At 37.1% G+C, this 21662-nt stretch overlaps 1 protein-coding gene across 3 annotated transcripts in view; it reads right to left on the bottom strand.

The window, feature by feature from the left end:
- Positions 1-218: 218 nt before the first annotated feature.
- stag2b (STAG2 cohesin complex component b) overlaps positions 219-21662 on the bottom strand; it is a 29897-nt gene continuing 8453 nt past the window's right edge. For 2 of the 3 annotated variants that reach the window (XM_028458968.1, XM_028458967.1), the window contains exons 14-34: positions 21220-21331; positions 20999-21116; positions 20801-20904; positions 18150-18242; positions 17968-18057; positions 17654-17857; positions 15136-15206; positions 14930-15017; positions 14752-14832; positions 14583-14675; positions 11970-12144; positions 11746-11885; positions 11459-11560; positions 11192-11340; positions 9122-9250; positions 8698-8927; positions 6583-6805; positions 5131-5238; positions 4900-5029; positions 3189-3266; positions 219-2122 (exon numbers count right to left, since the gene is read on the bottom strand). In XM_028458968.1, coding sequence (XP_028314769.1) covers positions 2099-2122; positions 3189-3266; positions 4900-5029; positions 5131-5238; positions 6583-6805; positions 8698-8927; positions 9122-9250; positions 11192-11340; positions 11459-11560; positions 11746-11885; positions 11970-12144; positions 14583-14675; positions 14752-14832; positions 14930-15017; positions 15136-15206; positions 17654-17857; positions 17968-18057; positions 18150-18242; positions 20801-20904; positions 20999-21116; positions 21220-21331 — 2542 coding nt within the window. In that variant the 3' untranslated portion in view covers positions 219-2098. The remainder of the gene's footprint in view (positions 2123-3188; positions 3267-4899; positions 5030-5130; positions 5239-6582; positions 6806-8697; positions 8928-9121; positions 9251-11191; positions 11341-11458; positions 11561-11745; positions 11886-11969; positions 12145-14582; positions 14676-14751; positions 14833-14929; positions 15018-15135; positions 15207-17653; positions 17858-17967; positions 18058-18149; positions 18243-20800; positions 20905-20998; positions 21117-21219; positions 21332-21662) is intronic. The other variant, XM_028458969.1, reaches the window with a different exon arrangement.

The raw sequence follows: 21662 nt of genomic DNA, 5'->3' as shown, positions 1-21662 counted from the left end.
ATTGGTAAAAAAAAAAAATAAAGAAAAGGGGACAAAGTTGATAAAAAACTACGAATAACATGTGTACGCTCAACCACACTGTATACACGTTTGTAAAGATGTACATACTGTATTGACAGAAACCCGAGTCATGGAAAAAAAAAAAAAAAGCTTTAGTTTAGTCTGTACCATAAAGCCGTGAATATTTTGTTGTGTCCATAAGTAAACAGTACTACAGATGAAATGTGTTGATTTTTATTCAAAAGTTACTGTCTCCAGACAAGTACAAATCAGAAAACAGAGTGACTGGAAGAGGATGGGATAATAGACAACTCAGAGTGTAGGCAAGAGTGCAGAAAAATAAACACAGGATGGGCAAAAAGGAAGGGAAATAATTAAAATTTGTATATATACACATGATCTAATAAGAATTTATACCGATGTAGTGGTAAGTAACAAACAATAAACAGTACTTTTGTCTGTAAAAGAATTTTTTTTTTACTTACATAAAATAATTAGGCAAAACACATATAGGCTTTTTATCTACTTGTATCACATTACATCTGACTGCCTTGCGTTTTTCATGTTCTAAGAAGCCAATTATTCACCTTTAAACATGACCGAGCCTCTGACATGGAAGATTACTGAAAGAAAAAAGGGTGACCTCCACAAGCATGTTTAAGGCGTAAGCATGGAATGACTACAAAAGAAAAACCTCAGTAGACAAAACATTTCATTCAAACTTGTGTGTGACAAATATGTCAAAATCTAAGCTTTGTCTAGCTGCCACTGCGCTGCTTTAATAACTCTCATCTTCAGTACTGTCCGGACAACTACCTTACAGTTTGAACATTTGAAATCTAGTATTTGTTGTGGTAGGACTTTTCCTGGTGAGAAAATCCTTAAAGCTGAATTTCACAAGTCTTTTCATTAGCTTTATCCAAACTAATTTACATGTAGGAAAGAAGGTAGAAACCCGAAGACATTATCAAGACAAAAAGAACAAAATTAAACAATCGTAAAAATACAAATTTAAAAATCTTCCTTGACACATGGCTTCACATGCTTCCGTTTTTTTTCTCGTTTTTTAGTTTTACTTACACGTTTCTTAAACTTTGTGACCGAAGTTTTTAAAAGTTGAAAATAAGAAAAACCAAAAAAAAAGCACATATATAAAATCAGCACCGATTCATATATACCTTTTATTTAAAATGTAGAGATACCCATTTTAACATTACGCTGCTGGATTAGAAGAGGGAAAAAAAAGGTGTGAATTTTCTATGCCTGAAACTGCTGTCCTCCAAATCCCACTCAGTGGCACTACTGGGATTTAACTCTGCTCACTGCGTTTAGGGGACACACATTATTACAGGGGAGGGTGGTTAAGGAGTGATCCAATTCTTAGAGGTTAGCGTAAGGATTTACTGCTTAACAGTGCGGAGCGTTCAGTGGGAATCTTCACAGCATAAAGGGAATTTGACTGATTCTACGAGACATCTCGCCATCTTTAACCACCAGTGGTTATTAGGACCTCCGGACAGGCCAAACAACAGGAAGGAGAAACTTAACAGACGGGAGGGGCGGAGGAGGGGATTAGAGCACAGAAACAGAAAGACCTCCATCCACTTGGCTAACACAGTACAAGCAAGCTACTACAGTCCGTTTATAAATTACTACTTCACACCTGGTAAATTACTACAGTTGTCAGAAGGGTTAGACATAAAAACAAAAAAATGTTCCTTAAGTTAAACACACCAATTCATCCCCATTCTTCATTAAAAAAAAAGGGAGGGGGAGGGGGGAGCCATTATTGATTTTTCAAAATCAGACAAGTCTCATCTCTAAAAGGTTTGGAAGTGGTCTGTCACACTAATTCTGAACAGGAAGAGCTTACCCAAGATTATAAAAGTAAATATTGGAAAACAAAGTCCTCTCTGAGCAAGCAACACTGAGTGTGGGTTGTCATTGGTCCACGTGGAGTACAAGCCGGAATCTCTCTCTCTTTTTTTGTTTTATTTTTGCTTTTTCTTACAGAAAACATTTCTGTATCCGCATCTAAAATTCTCTTTAAATACAAAGCGCTTCTTTTGTCCCAGCGTCAAATCCTGTAGATATTAGCTTAAAACATGGACACTCCCAAGACCTGGAGACAAAGAGAAAGAAGACAAGAAAACATGATTGACAGAAGAAATATGGGATTAAGAAGGAGAGCAAAATAATCAATTATATATATATATATATATACATATTATAAGGCTGTCACTTTAACACGTTAATTGCAATTAATTAATTACAGGAAAAAATAGCACTGTTATTTTCTTTTAAGCACTCCAAACAGCCCAGAACCCTTCTCATTTCAAAAGTTCCCGGTATACCCATAATACTGATGCACAGACTACAATAACAAGACGTTAGCCTGCGGAGCTTCTCAGCTCTGTTGGCGTTAATTTTGGCTTATAAAAACACCAGATGGAAAACAGTTGTGTACAAATTGTGCAGGAAAGGCTTTGCCCACCAGAGCTTTTGTAGCCTCCGCTACCACGTCAATGCTAAACATGTAGCGGATAGCACGAACAGCTAGCACGGACAGTACTAACTGATACACGCTGCGAGCACGCCGTGTGACAAATGAACAAACTCAGTGGATAATCATTATTATCTGAAGGAGAGAAAAAGCAACAAGTTCGGTGTCAGAAAAGTATCGTTACTGTTAAAGATGTGCTAACTTATAGCACTACATATGACGTTTTATTTCATTTGTTTTTTCTATTATTCAGAGATTGCGAAAAGTACACAGCAATATGACAGGCAGCCCTAGGGACTATAGTCTCAAACACAGAAGAATGTAAATGTCTACGACTGCATCTGTTCAAGTCTGTTTAAAACAATAAATGACTTTATAAAGCCACTTTGTTATATATCAGTGTTTTGATTTGCCACAATAATGTAATTTAAATGAAAATACCTCGAGTTGAGGGCGTTTCTCAGCAATTTATAGGTGCGATTAAAAGAGATTAATTAAAAAAATTAATTAATCGCAAAAAAATATGTGTATTTAAATGTCCGCCATTATGATCCCATTTTAGATTCAAGACATTTATTCAATGTGGCTTTTAAGAGTAAAACAAAAGCTTTATTCAGTTTCTTTATGTAACCTCTTCTCAAAACTCCAATGAGCCAAAGTGAGTAAAATGTGGAGGTTTCCTCACCGATTCATCCATGATAGAAGCAGGATCAAAGTAGTCTGGCTTGAGCTCAGACCTCTCCCGACGGTTCTTAGAGGGAGGCTGCAGAAGAAAGAAGACACTTCAGCAACTTTTGCTTTCCAGCTGCCAAACACTGACTAATTTCCTCTCTATAAGAAAACACCAATTGATACAGCACGAAAATCGATGTGGTGGTTTGAGTTTTTGCCATAAACAAACAAGACACTCATGTTCAGTGATATAATATGTAATTCAATGAGAATGACAGAGAAACTGAGCCAAATGCACACTTTTAAACTAGATTCAAGGTGACATTTAAAAGCCTTCCTCTCACACTTGGCACAGACACAATATAGTTCTGGCTTTAACCACCACATCATACTGCTGTGAAAAGTCAAATCAAGGTTGCATGTTACACCGACATGCTTCATCCGTCTAATTAGTGGTTTTAAGAATAAAAATATAATAATACATTTTATTTATAGAATGTGTTAGAAAGTGCTTTCCAAAGGCAGCACTAAAATAAAAACTAAACTAAAATCTCTGAGGCAAACAAAGACAGAGACTTTCTCCTATGTACTACTGCGATATGCACCTTCAATTCAAGTTATACTAATTTATTTATTGTTTTGTAGCGTATACTTCTGTTTTTTCCTTGTTTTTCACCTTCTACTCTCATACCGTTTTGGTTGTTTGTCATTTTTCCATCTGACTCAGGGAGATGCACAAGAATTCCATTGTACCTGTTCTTTTTATCTTGTACATATGGCAATAAACTCTATTTTTTATTTTCTTAAATGAAAAGAACAGAGTCTTGAAAAGAGAATGTAGTAAAAAAAATAACAAATAAGTGAGCAGAATAAAATGATAGAACATCAAGTCATACATAATCTCACATGGCTAATCAAATTGTTTTTAATCTCTAACTGATAAAACCTGGAAACATTCATTGTGCCCGTTAAGAGTAGATTTCAGGATGTGCAGTACAGCTCAGTCAGGAATTTTACTACCTTGTGAAAAAATTAACTTTATTGAAGAAATGAGTAACATTGTGATATTCTGTAGTTTATCTTTCCTTGCGGAGGCCCAGACGTCATAGATTACCAATAGCTACTAGGGGTGTCCCAATTTGATAATGACATCGGTCCAACATCAGCCAGAAGACGAATATCGGATTTTATCTGACTGCATCTAAAAACTCCGATATATATTATATTTAATTGTAGAATACTGCAGATATTATGTTGAAGGTTAAACTGTATGTAACCAATTGGTTAATAATACATTCTCATCCCTACTGTTTCTGACTATTGTTCTCTGAGCAACATCACCTAATTAAGCCTTTTCTAACATTCCACACTACAAAATAAGCAATATAAGTATGTATGATTTGTACTGATATCGTCATCGGCTAATACTCAAGGCTGCAATATCGGTATCAGATCAGAAGTGAAAAAGTAGTATCGGGACATCCCTAATAGTTAGTACAGATGTACACTTCACAGGAACACCTGGCACTAGTCTAAACAGTAAGTGACTACCAACCCCAGCAGCTTTGTACTTTTTTTTTTTTTTAAGCAGCTTTGTACTGACCTACTATCACACGCTCACAGTTGGTGATGAAAACTCTTGGCAGAGTTCCATCAGTTTGTCTTCTCATTATTTGAAAATCCAAACATATCATAAAATAAACTGATGCACATGTGTATCGTACCAGATCAATATCCATGGTGTCAAAGTCCATGCCTTCATTGAGGTCATCCATACGCCCCTCAGACGACATCATCACATCCTCTACGATTGGCTCCTCGTCTTCCTCCATTAGCCCAGTGCTGCGTCGACTTCTTGAAAAGAAAAGAAAAATGAATAAAAACAATAAATTGTTTACTTAGTTTTACTTACTCCCGCTAAATGAAATGCTTCTTTGTGTGCATGTGTTCCTTACATAGCATGCTGCAGATTGGTCCTGAGCTTCACATAGTTCATGGCTCTTTCTTGCTGCTGGCGTGCCTCCTCCTGCTGTCTCTGAGCCAGCATCCACGTCACCGAGGAACTGAACACACACCATACGCGATAATTAGCCGTGAGTTTAATCCACATGTGCTGGGTTATGTCAATGGGAAAAAACTAGAGGAGAGCAGAAGCTGCTGAGATGCACGCTGGCCTAGTGCCAGTGAAACATTGTGATCGCTGAATGACTGAGGTAGTTTCTGTCCAAGTCGGGCAAACATTTAACAACCGCGTAAATAAAAGCTTTTCCTTCCCATTGACCTCGAAACCAAAAGGGCTTTAAATAGAAAATTTACCAAACTTTGGCCTGATGTATCTTGGTTCGCGTGCACTCAGACATGGGCATGGACCTGGGCCTCAATATATTCTGAAAAAAATCTTGTGATACTTAACATTAAGATGCACTCAAGATTAATAATTAAATGTAAATGGACAAATGGTTTTTGGAACTGCTGGGTCAACAAATAAAGAAAAGACGAGCTAATGTTAAAAGGTGGAAACTTAAGAGTGCTTTCAGACAGAGATAAACTGCCACTGCATCAGCGGGGCAAGGCAAGGATTTGGGCCTTAAACAACGGAGCTGCCATAATTCACAAAATACAATCTATAACCCTCAAAGGAAACTTCAATTATGTGTTCTTAAAGCTAAATCAGTAATATGCAAATGAGATACATTGTTAAATTAACAGCTTCAAACATAATTAGGATATCTAGACTGAACTTAGCATGCTATTAAAAAATTATCTTTCTGGAATTAGTTAAGGTTTCATTTATTAAGACAACTTAGGAAATCCACTTTGATCTTCTGATAATTTTTCGACTGTCGACTGCCTGTCTTCGTCAGAGGCGTCTGCTGGTCACTTTGATGTTTCCTTTGCAGTGTCCTTGACTTCCGCATAGTAATTCAAGCAAGATTATTTTTGTCAATATATGTCAGAAGATCAAAGTGGAATTCCTAGGTAACAGTTGTCTGAATAAATACCTTAAAATACTATTTTTAAAAAATAAATTGGAATTACGGCGCGAATGTCAAGGAAACTTCAAAAGAAACATCAAAGCGATCCGCAGACGCCTCTGACGAAGACTGGCAGTTGACAGATTAAACATTTCAAGAGATCAAAGTAACAGTTGTCTGTCTGAATAAATGAAACCTTAACATACGTAACTTAACAAAATGTATTCACCAATCATGTTGAACAAGTCCTGAACAATCAATCCTTTGGAAATGTTTTTACTTTAGAATTTTATGCTAAATCGAGTTCACCTATTCTCATTGAACTTTAAAAATGTCTGAAGCTTCAAAACGTGACTCTGGTCACAAGAGTGGAGTGAAATTGAACTGAAGTGACGGAAACAGATCAGGAATGTAAGCAGGAGACATGCATACTTGTATTCCATGGGTGTCTGGTGGTGCTGAGGCATCTGTTGATGGTGCTGTGGGTGTTGATGGGGCTGCGGCTGCTCATGAGGAAGAGCGTAGACTCCCATATAGCTGTCATCACGGCCCCTCTTAGGGTCTCGCATGGCAGTGGAGGTGAGGTGGGGGGATGGCATCATGACCGGCGTCTGCAGGCTCTGCTGCCACACCTCGCTGCTGCTGCTACTCTCCTCTGAAAAAGGAGAAAACACATTGTTCAAACTACGCAGAACTGAATTTGGTTTGTTGATGCTATTTTGTTATCATTTATGCAAATACTATTTAGACAATTGCACAACATAGTTTGACTGGAATCCTTTCTAACAAGAGTGCAGGCCACCGCTGATAAAAGAATAGTGTCAAATCATAAAGAGACTAAAGAAGGTGCTGCTTTTAGAAACAGCCAAGTACAAAAGAATTTCTAAATCTAATTCTTACCGTCTTGTTGTAGCAACAATTTGTAAACATCTGGTTTTGGAAAAAAAACCATATACTTAGCTTTTAAATCTCTCGTGGTTCAGATTTGAGCTTGTATTGAATTCAGAGTTTGTGGAATGCAGCATAAACTTTGAAATATGCTTTTTCTTATCCAAAATAATAAAAGTGGAACTTCAAAGAGCACTTAACATTTGACAGTTATGGTCGCTTAAAAATAAACATTTAGCAACATTTGATACTAATTTTTGTTCTTGCGTAATACAGTACGAGTGTGCTCGATATGATGCCAAGGAGTTGTTTGACTCTCTTCCACCATCTGTTGTTTAATCTCCTCGCACATCAGTCTCTCTGGTAGGGATGCATCTGGGTTAATCTGAGCTACAGCTTTGCTTTTTCAACATTTCTCTGCTGCACTATGTGGTATTTCAAAACAATTGATGTTGTGAAAAAATTGTAAAGTCTGCTGTGTGAGCTTAAAAATAAAAAAGAAAGTAAACATTTTTAAAATGTGAAATGAAAAATAAGGCCAAAGAACACCTAAATTAATTTTACGCGAGGGGCCTCAAACTCAGTAACTGAAAAGTAGCAGCCCAGTATCCGGTATTGTATCATGGTAATATGATGTTACCCAAATACAATACACTTAAACCTGACGATGTGTCGTCATGTAGCTTAAGGCATCAGCCTGTGACCCCAATAATAAAGGTGCCAGAGACCGGGGACCCCCAATGTACCTGAAGGTGATTGAACACAGACATGAACATTGAAGAACAGCAATGTGGAGACAGGGCCATCTATAAGATGGGAATAAAGGGGGGAGCTGTAATAACCACATTCATTTATTAATAAGAATAATATCCAATGTTATCCAGGAAGTTTATTATTATTTGGGCCATAGTATATAGTCATCTTAAATATGTAAATCCTTGTTTTAATCAGATATAAAATGGGTTAAAAGTGAACAAAAATGGTGGAAAAGGTGGTGAAATGGGATTTTAAAAACCACAGAAATTAGTTAAAAGTTGCACATTAGAGTGGTCAAAAACTGACAGAAAAAGTGGTAAAAAGGGTTCAAATTGTCAATATTGGCTTTAAAGTAGGAACAATTAATTTAAAATAATAGACATGACAAGTGGTTACTGTAGTTAAATTGGCAAAAAATAAGGTTAAAAAGAGGTTAAAAGTGACAATAATTAGTCAACATAGATGACAATAGGTGGGAAAAGTGGTGGATGGTTTATGAGTGCTGAAAATATCTTGAAAGGGGAAAAAATGTGAGGAAAAGGCATTGAAATTTGATTGAGTTATGTTGCAAAAATGCATTAAAAGGAGCAAAAATATGGCAAAAAAGTGATGAAAAAAGGTTAAAATATTTTGTGTTTTGTGTAGTTGCAGGAAAAAGGTAAAAATAAGCAAAAATGGGCTCAAATATTCTTAGTTTCTTGAAGGCAATACCCTTTCAGTGTCTCGTGACCCCAAATGGGTTCCTGGCTCCAAGGTTGAAACCCCTGCCTTAAAGAGCCTCAGGTTACAGTGAAGTGTGGTGGAGCAGGAGGATCTCTACAACCTGTAGAAGTGTAGCACTTGTGGAGCTGAGTTTAGGATTTGTTTTAAGGATGAAATTTTTTTCTCCTAAAATCACCGTACCCTCTGGTAGCTTTCGCTTTACTGCTGAGGTTCCAGCTGAGGAGATCGAAGAAGGCTTTGCTTTCTTGGAGCGAATAGAGGAGCCTCTGCTGGAGTAGCCACTCATCACAGACATGGTATCATCATCTCCGCCAGCCTGTAGGGAATTCCTGTAGGAGATCAGGGGAAGCCAGCAGTCCTCTCGCTGCAGTGCCATCTGGAAGGTCATGAAGCGCTCCAGGTACATGTGGCTGAAGACAAAAAGAAGGTCATACAGACAAGATGAACAAACTTATTACTGAAAACCAGGGGCACATTGCAAATGTAGGAAAGTTGGGAAGAAGAAAATTAAATTAAAACCCCCTCACGAATCAGAAACACCACTTGCAACAGTTTTTACTGACACCTGTTGCACTATGCCACTGGATCCCCTCCATCTACTTACACAGTCCTCTTGTCTTGTCTCATAAGCTTAGAGGAGAACTCGCTGAGGATGTCGAGGAAAGCAAGGTGCAGAGGAGGGCCTCCTTCTCCCTGAGGACTTGGCTCTTTAAACGCAAACTCAATACCATCCCTGAGAGAAAACCAGACAGGAAACACACCATCAGCTATGATGAGCAATTCCATTACAAGCGAAGGAACAATTACATGACACCATTCCATATTACAGGGTTCCCACACTTTTTTCACAATGATTTATTTTACCAAATTTCCATGACTTAGTTCCGAGCTGCTAAGATCTATTCAAGACCATTAGAGCGCAAAAATGAGTGGGCCTTTCCAGTCTACTAGTGTAACAGAAGTCTGACAGTGTGAAAAAAAGGCTATATTTACAAAACAGTTAAATTATTCCACGACTTCTCAAGACTGGAAAATCGTTTTTTCAAATTCCATAACTTTTCCTCAAATTTCATGACTATGGGGACCCTGATGTTATACTTTAAAAGTTAATTTGTTATGAACACATTTAAAGAAACCTGCACTTAAGGGTATTTAGAGTGTCTCGCTTAAGTGTGTATATCCCTCACATTTATTTTTAGGTGGACAGCAAATTTGTGCTGCTATACAGTGAGGCTCCTAAATTTACAAACCCCAATGCACAAATAATTTGGAAAAATACAAAAAGCATAGGTTAAAAATTTCACTAAATTTAGCAAGAGTACTGGTCAAACTTTTGAGTTAAGCGTACCAAATTAACACCAACTTATCAGGAATACAATTTAGAAACAGATTTACCAAAGAAATGAAAATTCCTTAGAATGGTCACTGCAGAAGTTAACACAAAATTACTGTGAAATGTGAAATAAAATAAAATAAAAAATACAGTTCATTTCACTAAAATTTTCCTACAAAAAAAATGAATTTGTTGTTAAAGATTTTAACAATAAATAGTGATAGCTTTTCAAAAAAAAAAAAAACAATTAAATATTTGCTCTGTGTTTTCTCTAGCCCACCTATTCAAATGAAATTTAAACTGGAGCCCGAATTATACTTCATTATTTTCGCAATGCGGACATTTTGACTGAGGTCACTAATTTTGTACATATTTCCAACGTTTTTACTGAGATTAACTGTTATATACACGTCTAATTTTAATGGCACCAGTAGCTTTTTTGTAAAATTCAAAGAGCATTTTTTTTTTTTTAAATCCACCTGAAAAGGACGTGATCTATGTTTATTGTTTAGACCAATGTGAGACAGATTGGTTTGTCCCAACTGATCATGTGTTGTTGCAATAGTAATCCTTGCTGTGGCAAAACAACTCATTTTTCAGAATTGGCAGTACTTTATTAATCAAAGAAGTGTAAATTGTGTTTGAGTTAATTATCAAACAGTCATGATAATTAATCCGTGTTACAATGTTCACAGGTTTGTCATGTTCTAGCGTACTCGACTATTCCCAGGAATCATGTCACACTGTGCTACAATGACATAACAGGCCCAATGCTTTTCACACTAATCTCTGCATGAGTAACAAGCTCCTTTAAACTCCCTCTAAAGTTAAAAGTGAGATTATACTTCCGCACTAATTACTAATAAAATATTTTTATCTAATCTATTACATTAAGTACAGTTAAAACTAATCAAAGATTCAGAGTGCAATTCAAAAAATCCCCACAAACGAACTCCATAGACAACTAATTGACCATTTTTCATCCATGTATTAAATTATTGTTTAAAAAAAAAGTGAAAAATACAGAGAGATGCAGCAAAATCTGACATCAATCATTAGGAGATACCTGGCATAGCTAATTTGTCATTTTTCCATTTTAAAAGACATTTTACAGCAGCTTAATTATCAGTTCATAGATGTATGTTTTAAGTTTCCAATGCATGGTTGAAAATGTTTTTTGAAACATTTCATCTTTTCAGTTCTTAAAAATAGAATTTAAAAAAACATGGCAAAACAAGCACAGCTTTCAAAAGCCATCTGTTTACCATGGCAATTCTAAGATTTACGGCCAAAGTCGAAGAAGAGTCACACTAAACCACCAAGATCAGAATAAAGCCTTACTTATGCAGCATGGCGATGGCATCCCTGGTTTTCACTTGGTCCAGACCGAAGGTTAGAGAGAAACGACGAGCCAACTCTTTGATCCCGCAGAATGCAGAGGAGGAGCGGTCAAACCCATGACCCAGTTCCGACAGCATCTCATTAAACAGCTGAGGAAATGTAAGATGGAACACTAAATGAACAACAATTTCAACTTGGGTGAACACAAACCTGAAGGTCAAACTGCGTGAAAGAAATAATGAGCACACATGAGGGGTGCACACTGACCTGCTGCAGACTGAGAATGAGTGTCTTGGCACACTGAATCTTGTCAATTTGCCGAGTTTTACTCATGGTCTCCTTGATTATATCACCGTAGTCGTTGTAATACTGTAAAGCACAATAGTGCATCTTGAGTTAGTTATACAAAATATTGGCGTTAAAATAGGCACTAAATTCCTTTAAGGTGACAAGTTTATGAATGCCATGTGTTTCTACTTGAACTTTTCTCCCTGGTTCAAACCCAATGGCTTTCCTGCACAAATGCATTGATATGAATTCACTCATTCACTCACCCTCATGTACTGCTTGAAGATGTCGGCGCCAGTTTTCATTTCCACCACACAGTAGATAATGAGTTTACAATAGGCAGCCAATAGGTTTCTCCTCTTGTGTAGCGCCTCAATCTTCACCGCCTCATCATCTTGCTGCCCATCTAAATAAAATTAAATAAAACATGAATCAGCACAACTTGAAACAGTTGACTAAATTATCAGCCACAGCATTATTGCTTTTGTACCTGTGCTATTAATGTCATCATCTTGGTCTATAAAAACATGGTTGAGGATAAAGGAAAGCAGTTCAGATTGCAACGAATCTTCAGGGGAATAGACCAGTGGCTCCAAGTGCTCTCTGCCCCCTGACACCATCTGGTGGCTGAAGATGAGTAGTAGATCACACAGAATAGTGAAGGCCTGGGGAAGAAAAAGAGAACAAAAAAAAGACTAAACTTTATCACCAAAAGTGCAAAAATGTCCTTATATTGTGTAACTAGAAACCTGACTTATTGTACATGTCTATATATTTTTTCATTCTCATCAGAACTGTGTGCAATTTAACATTAGTTTGGAATTTCTGAAGAAAAGTCAGACTCAGACATCAGTTAACATGAGGCACAAGTTGAATTGAAACACTTATTTTGTGTTTTACACGTGTGCAACTGTAACTGTGACTCAGAATGAGATATGTGTTACTGCGTCAACAACTTTATGGAGCCTTAATTAACTTTAGTTAGCAGTACCGTTTCTACCTGCAGCACTCTGACTGAAAGGCTTCTTTATATATTTTGTGCTCCATACTGCCCTCTGTTGGCCAGGATAAGTATTTAATGACTCAGCATGCACAGCTTTCAGTTTAACAACACACGTCAGTTGTTTGTTATTTTTTTTTTTTTACCAATTAATTGAAATAGATGCACTATCTGACGGCACTGGTATGCAGCAGCACACTGGTTCAAAACACTGCATTAAACATGGCAAACAGAAGACACGGTTTAAAGTCAAATGTTTTAAGATGCACAACAAAATGTTCATTTTGAGATTTCCATATGTATTACATCGATTGTGATAACTTTCTGTAGTGAGCACATCTGAACTGTCCCCAATTTAAATCAATAAAATAAACTAATATAAAACAAAGCAAAGTAATACAAACACTGGTGTTTACTACTAATGATGATAAATAAGCCAGCCAGAATACCCAATAAAGCAGCCAATAAGTTTCCAACGCTGCCGCTAGATGGCAAAATAAACCACTCTTAAAATGACCAATAACAGACAAAGCCCAGCAGAGTAGATGCACACTTTTCAGGTCTTTTAGGATATTATCAGTCAAAACACAATCATTTACTTGACAATATAATTACTGTAATAATCATCTGAAAATGTATCCATATACTTAAAAGCAAAAATATCATTTTTAATTGAAACTAGTACAGTGCACATTGGAAGTATGTATTCATATAGTGGGAGCTTAAGTTGTTATTATGGCCAAAATTAGTATGTGTTTGAAAGTTGGATGTACAAAGAGGTGTACATACTCTGTAGTGTTATAAAGCTTTATAATTGTGGGTGCAAAGTAAAATAGTGTGTGCGATTTCCCTGGTTTAATTCTATGGGACATGTGCATGATAAATGTGTTTGTTTTTTTTTTACTCATTTTTATATATTTTTTCATTTGGTGTATTTTTCTGTAATGAATGTTTTTTGGAGTCATTATGTGTATTTATTATTTTTGTATTTGTCTGTTATCTTTTTGTACATTTTTTTAAATAATTATTGTTTTTGTTGCCATTGTAGTGTGATTCTGAGTCATTTTGTGTATTCTTGTATCTTTTTTGGTGTAGTTTTGTGCATTTCTGTTGTCATTTTGTGTTTTTTTTGTATAAATATTTAGTTTTGTGTAATTTGAGTCATTTTCTTATTTTTGTTGTTTGGTGTATTTTTCTGTGATGTACAGTATGTATTTTGGAGTCATTCTGTGTGTTTTTGGAGCCTTTTTTGTATATCTTTGTGCATTTTTGTCGTCGTTTTGTGTACTTTTTGGATGAAGATTTAGTTTTTTGTTTTATTTTACTCATTTAGTATATTTGTATTATAAATACTGTGTGCGTGTGTGTGTCTACCTCCATCTCCTCCGTGGGTTTCCCTCGCACACGTGCGCATGCACATAATCCGTCACAGGTTGTTGAGAGATAAAAAAAGAGACCCAGAAGTACCACGAAAAATAAACATTTTGCAACACCAAAGTCGCAACTCTCTCTCTCTCTCTCTAAACGGCTCTGTATGCGTTCAGCATGTACACCCCGGCACACTCATACGCACGCGCCTCAGCCGTGTATAGGTGTGTGATTCACCACAGCCGTCGCCTCGAAAGAAGTGGAGTCCGTGACCCGCAATTTTAAGGAAGTTTGGGATCACGGGAATAATTTTAAATACCAATGAAATAATAACTTAAATAACTTTTAGCAGTACAAATTTTTTTTTTTTATATTTACCTTCTTTTTTAAACCCAAGCAAACTGCAACACAGTGACGTCATGAACCCAGAACCGGAAGAATAGCTCGCTCTATACTGTGCTCATTGCCGAGAGTGTCGTAATCTAAATGTTTTGCAACACCAAATTACTCCAAAATAACAAATGCACACACTTGAAATTCGTTGACAAAGTTTCAGGTAAAACTCATACCGTGTCAGGGAGATATTCGCTCCACACGCACACACACAGAACATTCTTGCTTTTATAGGTAGATGTCAATTATACAGTATGTGTCAATTGTTTTTTTGTTGTTATTGATTACCGTTCTAGCTTTTGGTTTGGGTAAATGTGAATTAAAGGCAGATATTTGTTGTACCTGTTCTTTGACAGCTGTGTTGACATTGGTGAGGTAACGCTGACACATCATACAGAAAGCCCTCATCTGCTTCCTTAGGGTCACCATATCATCCTGAGTTAAAAAAAAAAAAAAGTACATGTAATTTCTTAATTTCACACACCAATGATTGAATTAATCAAGACCACACCTTTTTGGAGCTGCCCTCTGATGACTTGGCCAGGTTCCATAGGATCACATAGTGAGTACACTGCAGTGAGTGGATTACTATCTGCTCATATAGGAGGATAAAAACCCCAACACATTAGATAAATGTAAAGTTCATGACTAGAGCTATTAAATGTGTGTTATTGTGTTTGTCCACAAACCTGCTCAGGCATGTCTCCATTCTCTATGCCTGTGTTGAGCAGCTTGAAGTTGCTTGTGAAAAGATCCCAACCCGACAAATCGTGTGCACTGCAAAAGGAGTGACATAGTGGTCATGTCAAGTTTCAAAGCTATGTACAAGTAGAATATAATGTGAACAAGTATACAAGTTTTTATGAAAAAAAGAAAGAAAAAAATGACTTCATACTTGTGAAATGCAGTGATCCTTTTTAGAGTTGATAAAACCTGATACGCATCATCTTCATCAGCATCTTCACCCTTTAACACGTTTTACAAAAGATGATATGAGAGATTCATCCCACAGTGGATACACGTATTACAATTCACAACTTTTAGAGAGACTAAGAAAGGTCAGGTTTTAAAGAAAGCAATGCAATGTGACCATATTATTTAGAAAGATCAGCACATTTCAAAACTGTAAATACAAAACTTGTAATTCTGAAATTTTAGTTTCAAGGGATAATTAACCCTCCAGCTCTTAGAATGCTCATGACATCATTTATGGGCTTTCTTCTGTAAACAAGTGTATTTTTGTGTTTGCATTTGATAATATGTAGTTACTTTGTAAGTATACAGTGTCATGAAAAAGTATTTTTATTTAAGATTCCTGATCCGTTCCACATTATCAAACTAATTTTAATATCTCACAAAGACTAGCCAAGTCAATACAAAACTGAATCATTTTATTACGCGGGAAAACATCCAAACCCATCTGGCCTGATGTGAAGAAGTAATTGCCACATGAGTCTACTAGTGTGTGGTATCCCCCTTTGCATCAATAACTTAAATTAATAATGTGCAATAAGTGATGACAAGTCTTTTTGCTTTGCAGAATGGTTGTAACTCAAGTCATATTTGAGGGTTTTTAAGCATGAACTGCCTGTTCACGGTCACCTTACAGCATCTCTATTGGATAGAATCCCAGACTTTGACCTGACCACTCCAGAACACTTAATTTGGATTTATTAAAGCCATTCAAAGGTGGATTGACTGGTATGTTTTGGTCTGTTGTCCTGCTGCACAACCCAAGAGCACTTTGAGCTTTAAGGCACAAACTGATGGCCGGACGTTCACCTTCGGGATTTTCTGGTAGATGGCACAATTCTGTTTTATCAATCACAGCAAGTTGACCAAGTTTTCGAAGCTGCCCCAGATAATAACTCTGCCGTATGATGTTCTTTTTCTCTGCATCCAAAGCAACAACTTCCAAAAAGTTAAAGTAAAAGTAATGTCGGTTGGTCAACCACTAATGGGGAGGTTCACCATTCTCCATTTGTAGAGAATGGCTCTAAATGTGGTTCGCAGGAAGTCCCAAAGCCCTGGAAATAGTTTTGTATTGTAACCTTTACTGGACTGAGAGATTTCAATCACTTTGTGGCTCATTTGTTCTTAAACGTCTTCGGATTCTGTTTCTTTTTTACATCTTGTAGCCTAACTTCAGTGTATGTGTCTGGTTTTATTTAAGGTATTTCTTGATTCAACAATCATAGCAGTAATTAAGCCTCTGTGAGGACAGTGAAACTGTACTAAAATTTCCAAATATACAGTTATGTCATATTTTAACAGTGGGTTGGAAATTAATTTTTCACATCATCTAAGATGGGTTTGATTTTTTCCTCCTTTAATAAATAAAATCATCATTTAGAAACTGCATCTTGTTAGTCTTTGTGATATTGTCAAACTGGTTTAATGATCTGAAACATTTAAGTGCGATAAATATGCAGGAAGGGGACAAATACTCTTTCACAGCACTGTGCTGTTAACATATTCCACAAAAAAATATACAATTAATATTGAAGAATTTGCCTGTAAATTTTCATAACAAATGAAACATGATTATTAATTTAATGCAGAGTCACGTATGGGAGTTGAATAGACTAGTCGACTTTAGAGTTGTCTTGCGACTCTGTCTACGTGATGTCGAATAGTCGCAGTATCTGACTTTTGTCCAAGATGGTGGCACAACACAGCAAACGAGGGTCTTGGTACCCCTGCACGGCAAGGCAGCACAACATCAAGCTTTTCTCGCTCCTTCCTTGTTTGTGGTCAAACTGCAGCTGGTAGGCATATACTACGGCTAATATACGTACATGCTAACATCAGCTGTAGTGGTAACATGTCTGTGTATTAAGCAGATCTGGAAAACATAAGCAGCGCAGGACGGAGGCTCCGTTAGCGGACCGCTGTTGTACCAATTTCTGTGACCGCTGCAAATTCTCTGCGGTAGAGAATAAGAGAGCTAAACCTCTTTGTAGCTTTTAAGGAGCCATATACTCCCCCTAAAACACCCGATGGGTGAAGTAAATGCAAACTGGAAAAGAATTACAAACGTGTTTAAGGGGGAGTAAATGTCCGGCGAGAAGCCGCAGGGGTTGGAACTGTCGCCACCTGCGGTCACAGATTTTGGCACAACACCAGCACTTGGCGACATCATCGACTAGTCGACGTCGACTAGTATGCACATAGAGCCGACCTTTAAAATGATGTAGTCGTTCAGCCCCTAGTCACTTAAAAGAACACTGTACATTTGCTTGAGCTTTATTTTTATTAATTTCTGTTATTTAGCCCTAAAGTTGTGACTCTTACATAACATCTCAATTAAAAAAACTATTAAATTCTTCTGGTAACATTTGTTGAACATTAACAGGGTAAAAAAAAAAGGAAAATCAGTGAACTTTTAAAGTTACACAGCCCATCATCCTTACCTCTTGTAAAAAATCCTCTAATAGCCTGTTGAACTTATCCACCAACTCGTCCAACAGCTGTGAGCGCGCTATGTCCACCCTGTTAAAGATTGTGAACTCCTCATTGCAGAGGGCGTAGTAAGTCTTGGAACAGGATTCCAAAACTTCAGTGTCTGTGTGCTTCTCAACAATTTCTCTGATCTGACGTAGCAGGGACTCCAAGTGCTGGAGGAGGGAGAAGCAAGAATAATTAGTGTTTTGTGACACAAAAAAAAACATTTTGTAATTTGTTAGTTGAGCTTTCCATGATGTAACATCACAACTCAATCAATTACCTTCTCTAAACGTCCTGTGGTATATATTTCCAGGTCAAAGAATTGAGGCAGCTGCAACAAATTAGTTACCTTCTCTGCATCCACAGCATACTGCAACACAAAAAGATTGTGTTACCCCCAAAACCAAAAGCCTAAAAAAAAAAAAATACTTTTTGAAAAAGTTCTAAGTGGATGTAACAAACCTTGGCCAGTAGAGGGGGCAAAGCCACAGCAAACAGTTCCGTCATTCTGGTTCTGTCATCCAGCTGAGTCTTTTTCTCTTTAGCCGTCATGACCTGAAATTAATGCAAAATTTAGTTTACCTTCATGCAAATACAGTAGTTAACCTGAATCATAGATTTTTTTTTAAATGCACATTTTTTAACCCATATTATTTTTGCTTACAGCAGTTTTATCACATTTGGCAGCTTTCAAAGGTCAGGAAAGATACAGTATTTTCCAGCCTAATGACCACACCGCTGTATTGGTCACATACTATAATTTATCAATTGTCCAAGAAACATTCACAGTAAAGGCTACTCCGTGACATAGGCCGCACCCTATTGGCTGATGAGGGTACCCTTCAAACAACTCAGCCAATCAGAACGGGCAGGTAGGCAGGCTGCTGTACATGTATTACCGAGTATTCTGATCAGATTCAACAGACGAGTTTCCATCCCATATAACATCACATCCTCACTGCCCTGCATCTGTATATCAGTCCATTTACAGCTTTTTATGGTCACTTCTTACTGCAAGCAGACTGATATACCGCTCCGTTCGCTCCCCGTGCACCTCAGCAGCGATCAAGTCGATCGGACTCGGAGTCAGAATCCGGACACAATTGCTTCTGAACAAACATAACGTGGTTATTTGAGAATTATATGCTGTTAATTGTTTCTTTCTATCATTCTCTCTCCGTGTGCGTTTGTCACGTCAGCTGTCAGGCTGAGACCCCTGTGTGCGATCGCTCCTGGTAAACCTAACGCAGTGATTTGACAACTTTATGGCGTTTATTATTAACAACTATTAAAAACTGGCTGAGATATCTTACATTTTAAACCTCATTGTACTTTTTAATTCACTCTTCCCACTGTAAATGCATACGAGCCAGCACCGCTCCCCGCTCTACAAACTTCAATTTATTACCAGTATTTTATTTTTATTTAAACTCTCAGCAATCTTATTTTATATATAAATAAAAACAAATATTCAACAGATGTATGACTTCTGCTGTCATTCGCTCCCACGTGAGTTATTAAACCAGTGAGAGTTTTCACTTTCCCCACATTATCCAAAGCTCGTTTCTGAACGTTCAATTCACCGTGATGTTCAGTGGCTGTTATAATTAATTCATTCCGCTGTAGGGGTGATTGTTACTGTCAGTAATATTCGGCTTCCCGACATCTGCTTTCACAGGACTCGTGTGCAACTGACGTAAAAATCCACACACAAATGTGGCCCAAAACCTTTGAAAAGTCCTTATTAGAACATCTATGCCTAACAAAACACATTATTTTGCACTATATTCATTTTAATAACTTAAAAATTGGGACTACTTTACTCTGTGCGCCACCATGTTGAAACTACGTCATTGGTGACGTAAATCGCCTTTTTTAGTCTATTGAGTTCTATGGGAGGGGAAGCATTCAGGATCACTTAGCAGCTTTTTCAGTGAAAATTACAAATTGTGCTGCTTTGGGTTGCTCTAAAAATCAGTAAAAGTTTAAAAAGTTGATATAAAAATCTTTTGTTTACCAAAATGTGATAAACAAAACCTGTGAGCCAAAAAAATCTGTGACCACAGGGAGCAACAGCTCCATTTCTGCTGTTTCATAGACTCCATGAAGAAGAGAAGAAGAGCAAAAAACAGATTTAAACCATTAAACATTACTTTCAACCATTTCTGACAAGAACACTAGTTCTTTGCAGCAGATTCAACTTGGGTCAGCATTAATGAGCAGTTGATCCTGGTTTCCCTGTGTTTACATGCAGGGAACTCTTCTTCATGGCATATATGAAACAGCACATTTAGAACTGTTGCCCCCTGTGGTCACAGATTTCTTCGCCTCACAGGTTTTGTTTATCAAATTTTGGTAAACAAAAGAGGTTTACGTCGACTTTCCCCCCCCCACTTTTATTGATTTTTAGAGCAACCCAAAGCAGCACAAACTGTCATTTTGACTAAAAAAAGCTGCGAAATGATCCTGAATGCTTCACTGCTATAGAACTCAATGGCATTTTTGGGCATCATCAATGATGCAATTTCAACATGGCGGCGCACAGACTCTCAAACAGTAAAGTAGTCTCATTTTTAAAAGTTAATTAAACAAATATGGTGTAAAATAATACATTTTGTTAGGCATAGATCTTCTAAGGACATTTCAAAGGTTTTAGGCCACATTTGTAAATACAGTGAAGGATCCCTTTAAAGGAAAAAAACAGCGTCCTCTATGCCGCAAAATAGGTAAGTCCGAAGTGAATTACTTCTGTTCATCTGAAGCCAAAAGAAATAACAAATTGCAGCTTTAATCATAATGACATCATCATTAAATAATAATAATCAGTTGTATTCATTCATACAAAGTTTGCATGTACAAACTGGGTTATCAATGATAAGTAGTTCATATTATCATTGTTAAACCTCACATTTAACCACAGGAAAATCACAGAGCACTGTTATCTGATGATTAAATTAGACTCCCTTTAATCTAATGATTAAAGATAGATTAGTTCAAAACACACTATAGCCACTAAATTGCAAACCCTGAGAAAAAGAAAAGTCATCCTTGACCAGAAAAGTTATTTTACCAAAAAAATTTTTTTAAATAAATTTAAAAAATGCAACTCTTACCCTCTTGCCTGATCCTCTTCCAACAGGAGGGTGGCATTCTGCAGCCTGGCGTACAGTGCACAGCATGATTTCAATTAAAGCAGTCTCTTGTCGGTCTGTAAGAGCTACAATGAGGGTGGAGGGGGGAAAAAAACTCATTAAGACCGAGCGCAGATGTTGTGTGTCGAGAACAGCGAATCAAACCTCACAGTATCATACCTTCCTCTCCTGGCAATGGATCGTCTAGTAGTAAGCTGATCATACACTCCCAATCTTTCAGTAGCTCTGCACCACATTCCCACAGGGAGTCCACAAGATAAGCTGCATGCTCATGAAGCTGATGAGTTAGTAAATAGTGAAAATCAAAAAGTGGACCCAAATTTCCAAATATGAAATTATAATAATCTGTGAATAAGGGCTGAAACGTTAATCTGACATACCTCACTTTCCAGGAAGAAAAACACAGTGGTCTTAATGAGGTTGACATTGGGGCTTTGTCTGCCTCTTCTTTTGGGGGCACCTTCTTCCTCCGGCTCCCGCTGGCTGAAGAGCCTGAGGAATATTATTAGTTGTGGATTACACACACAAACAATCTCCATGAAATAATTCACCTGTCTCAACAGTAAGAGACCCTAAAAAAAACTATTTTCTAGCCAGCTCACACCATGAAGGATTTTTAGCATAACAACACACACTGGACCAGCGGTTTCTAACATTTTTCTTGTCGTGACCCCATTTTTATATCACAAATTTCTGGAGACACCACAAATTTTCTGTCTAAAATTAGTTTTATCGTCATGTTTGTAGTGCTGTGCGACAAATACAGATTAGCTGGGATTAGTGCACAAAGTGACCATTTTTTTTTAACTTGATTAATATTTGA

This window comes from Gouania willdenowi, chromosome 10 (genome assembly GCF_900634775.1).
Source record: "Gouania willdenowi chromosome 10, fGouWil2.1, whole genome shotgun sequence".
Classification (NCBI taxonomy): domain Eukaryota; kingdom Metazoa; phylum Chordata; class Actinopteri; order Blenniiformes; family Gobiesocidae; genus Gouania; species Gouania willdenowi.
This window is presented reverse-complemented; position numbering and strand designations above follow the sequence as displayed.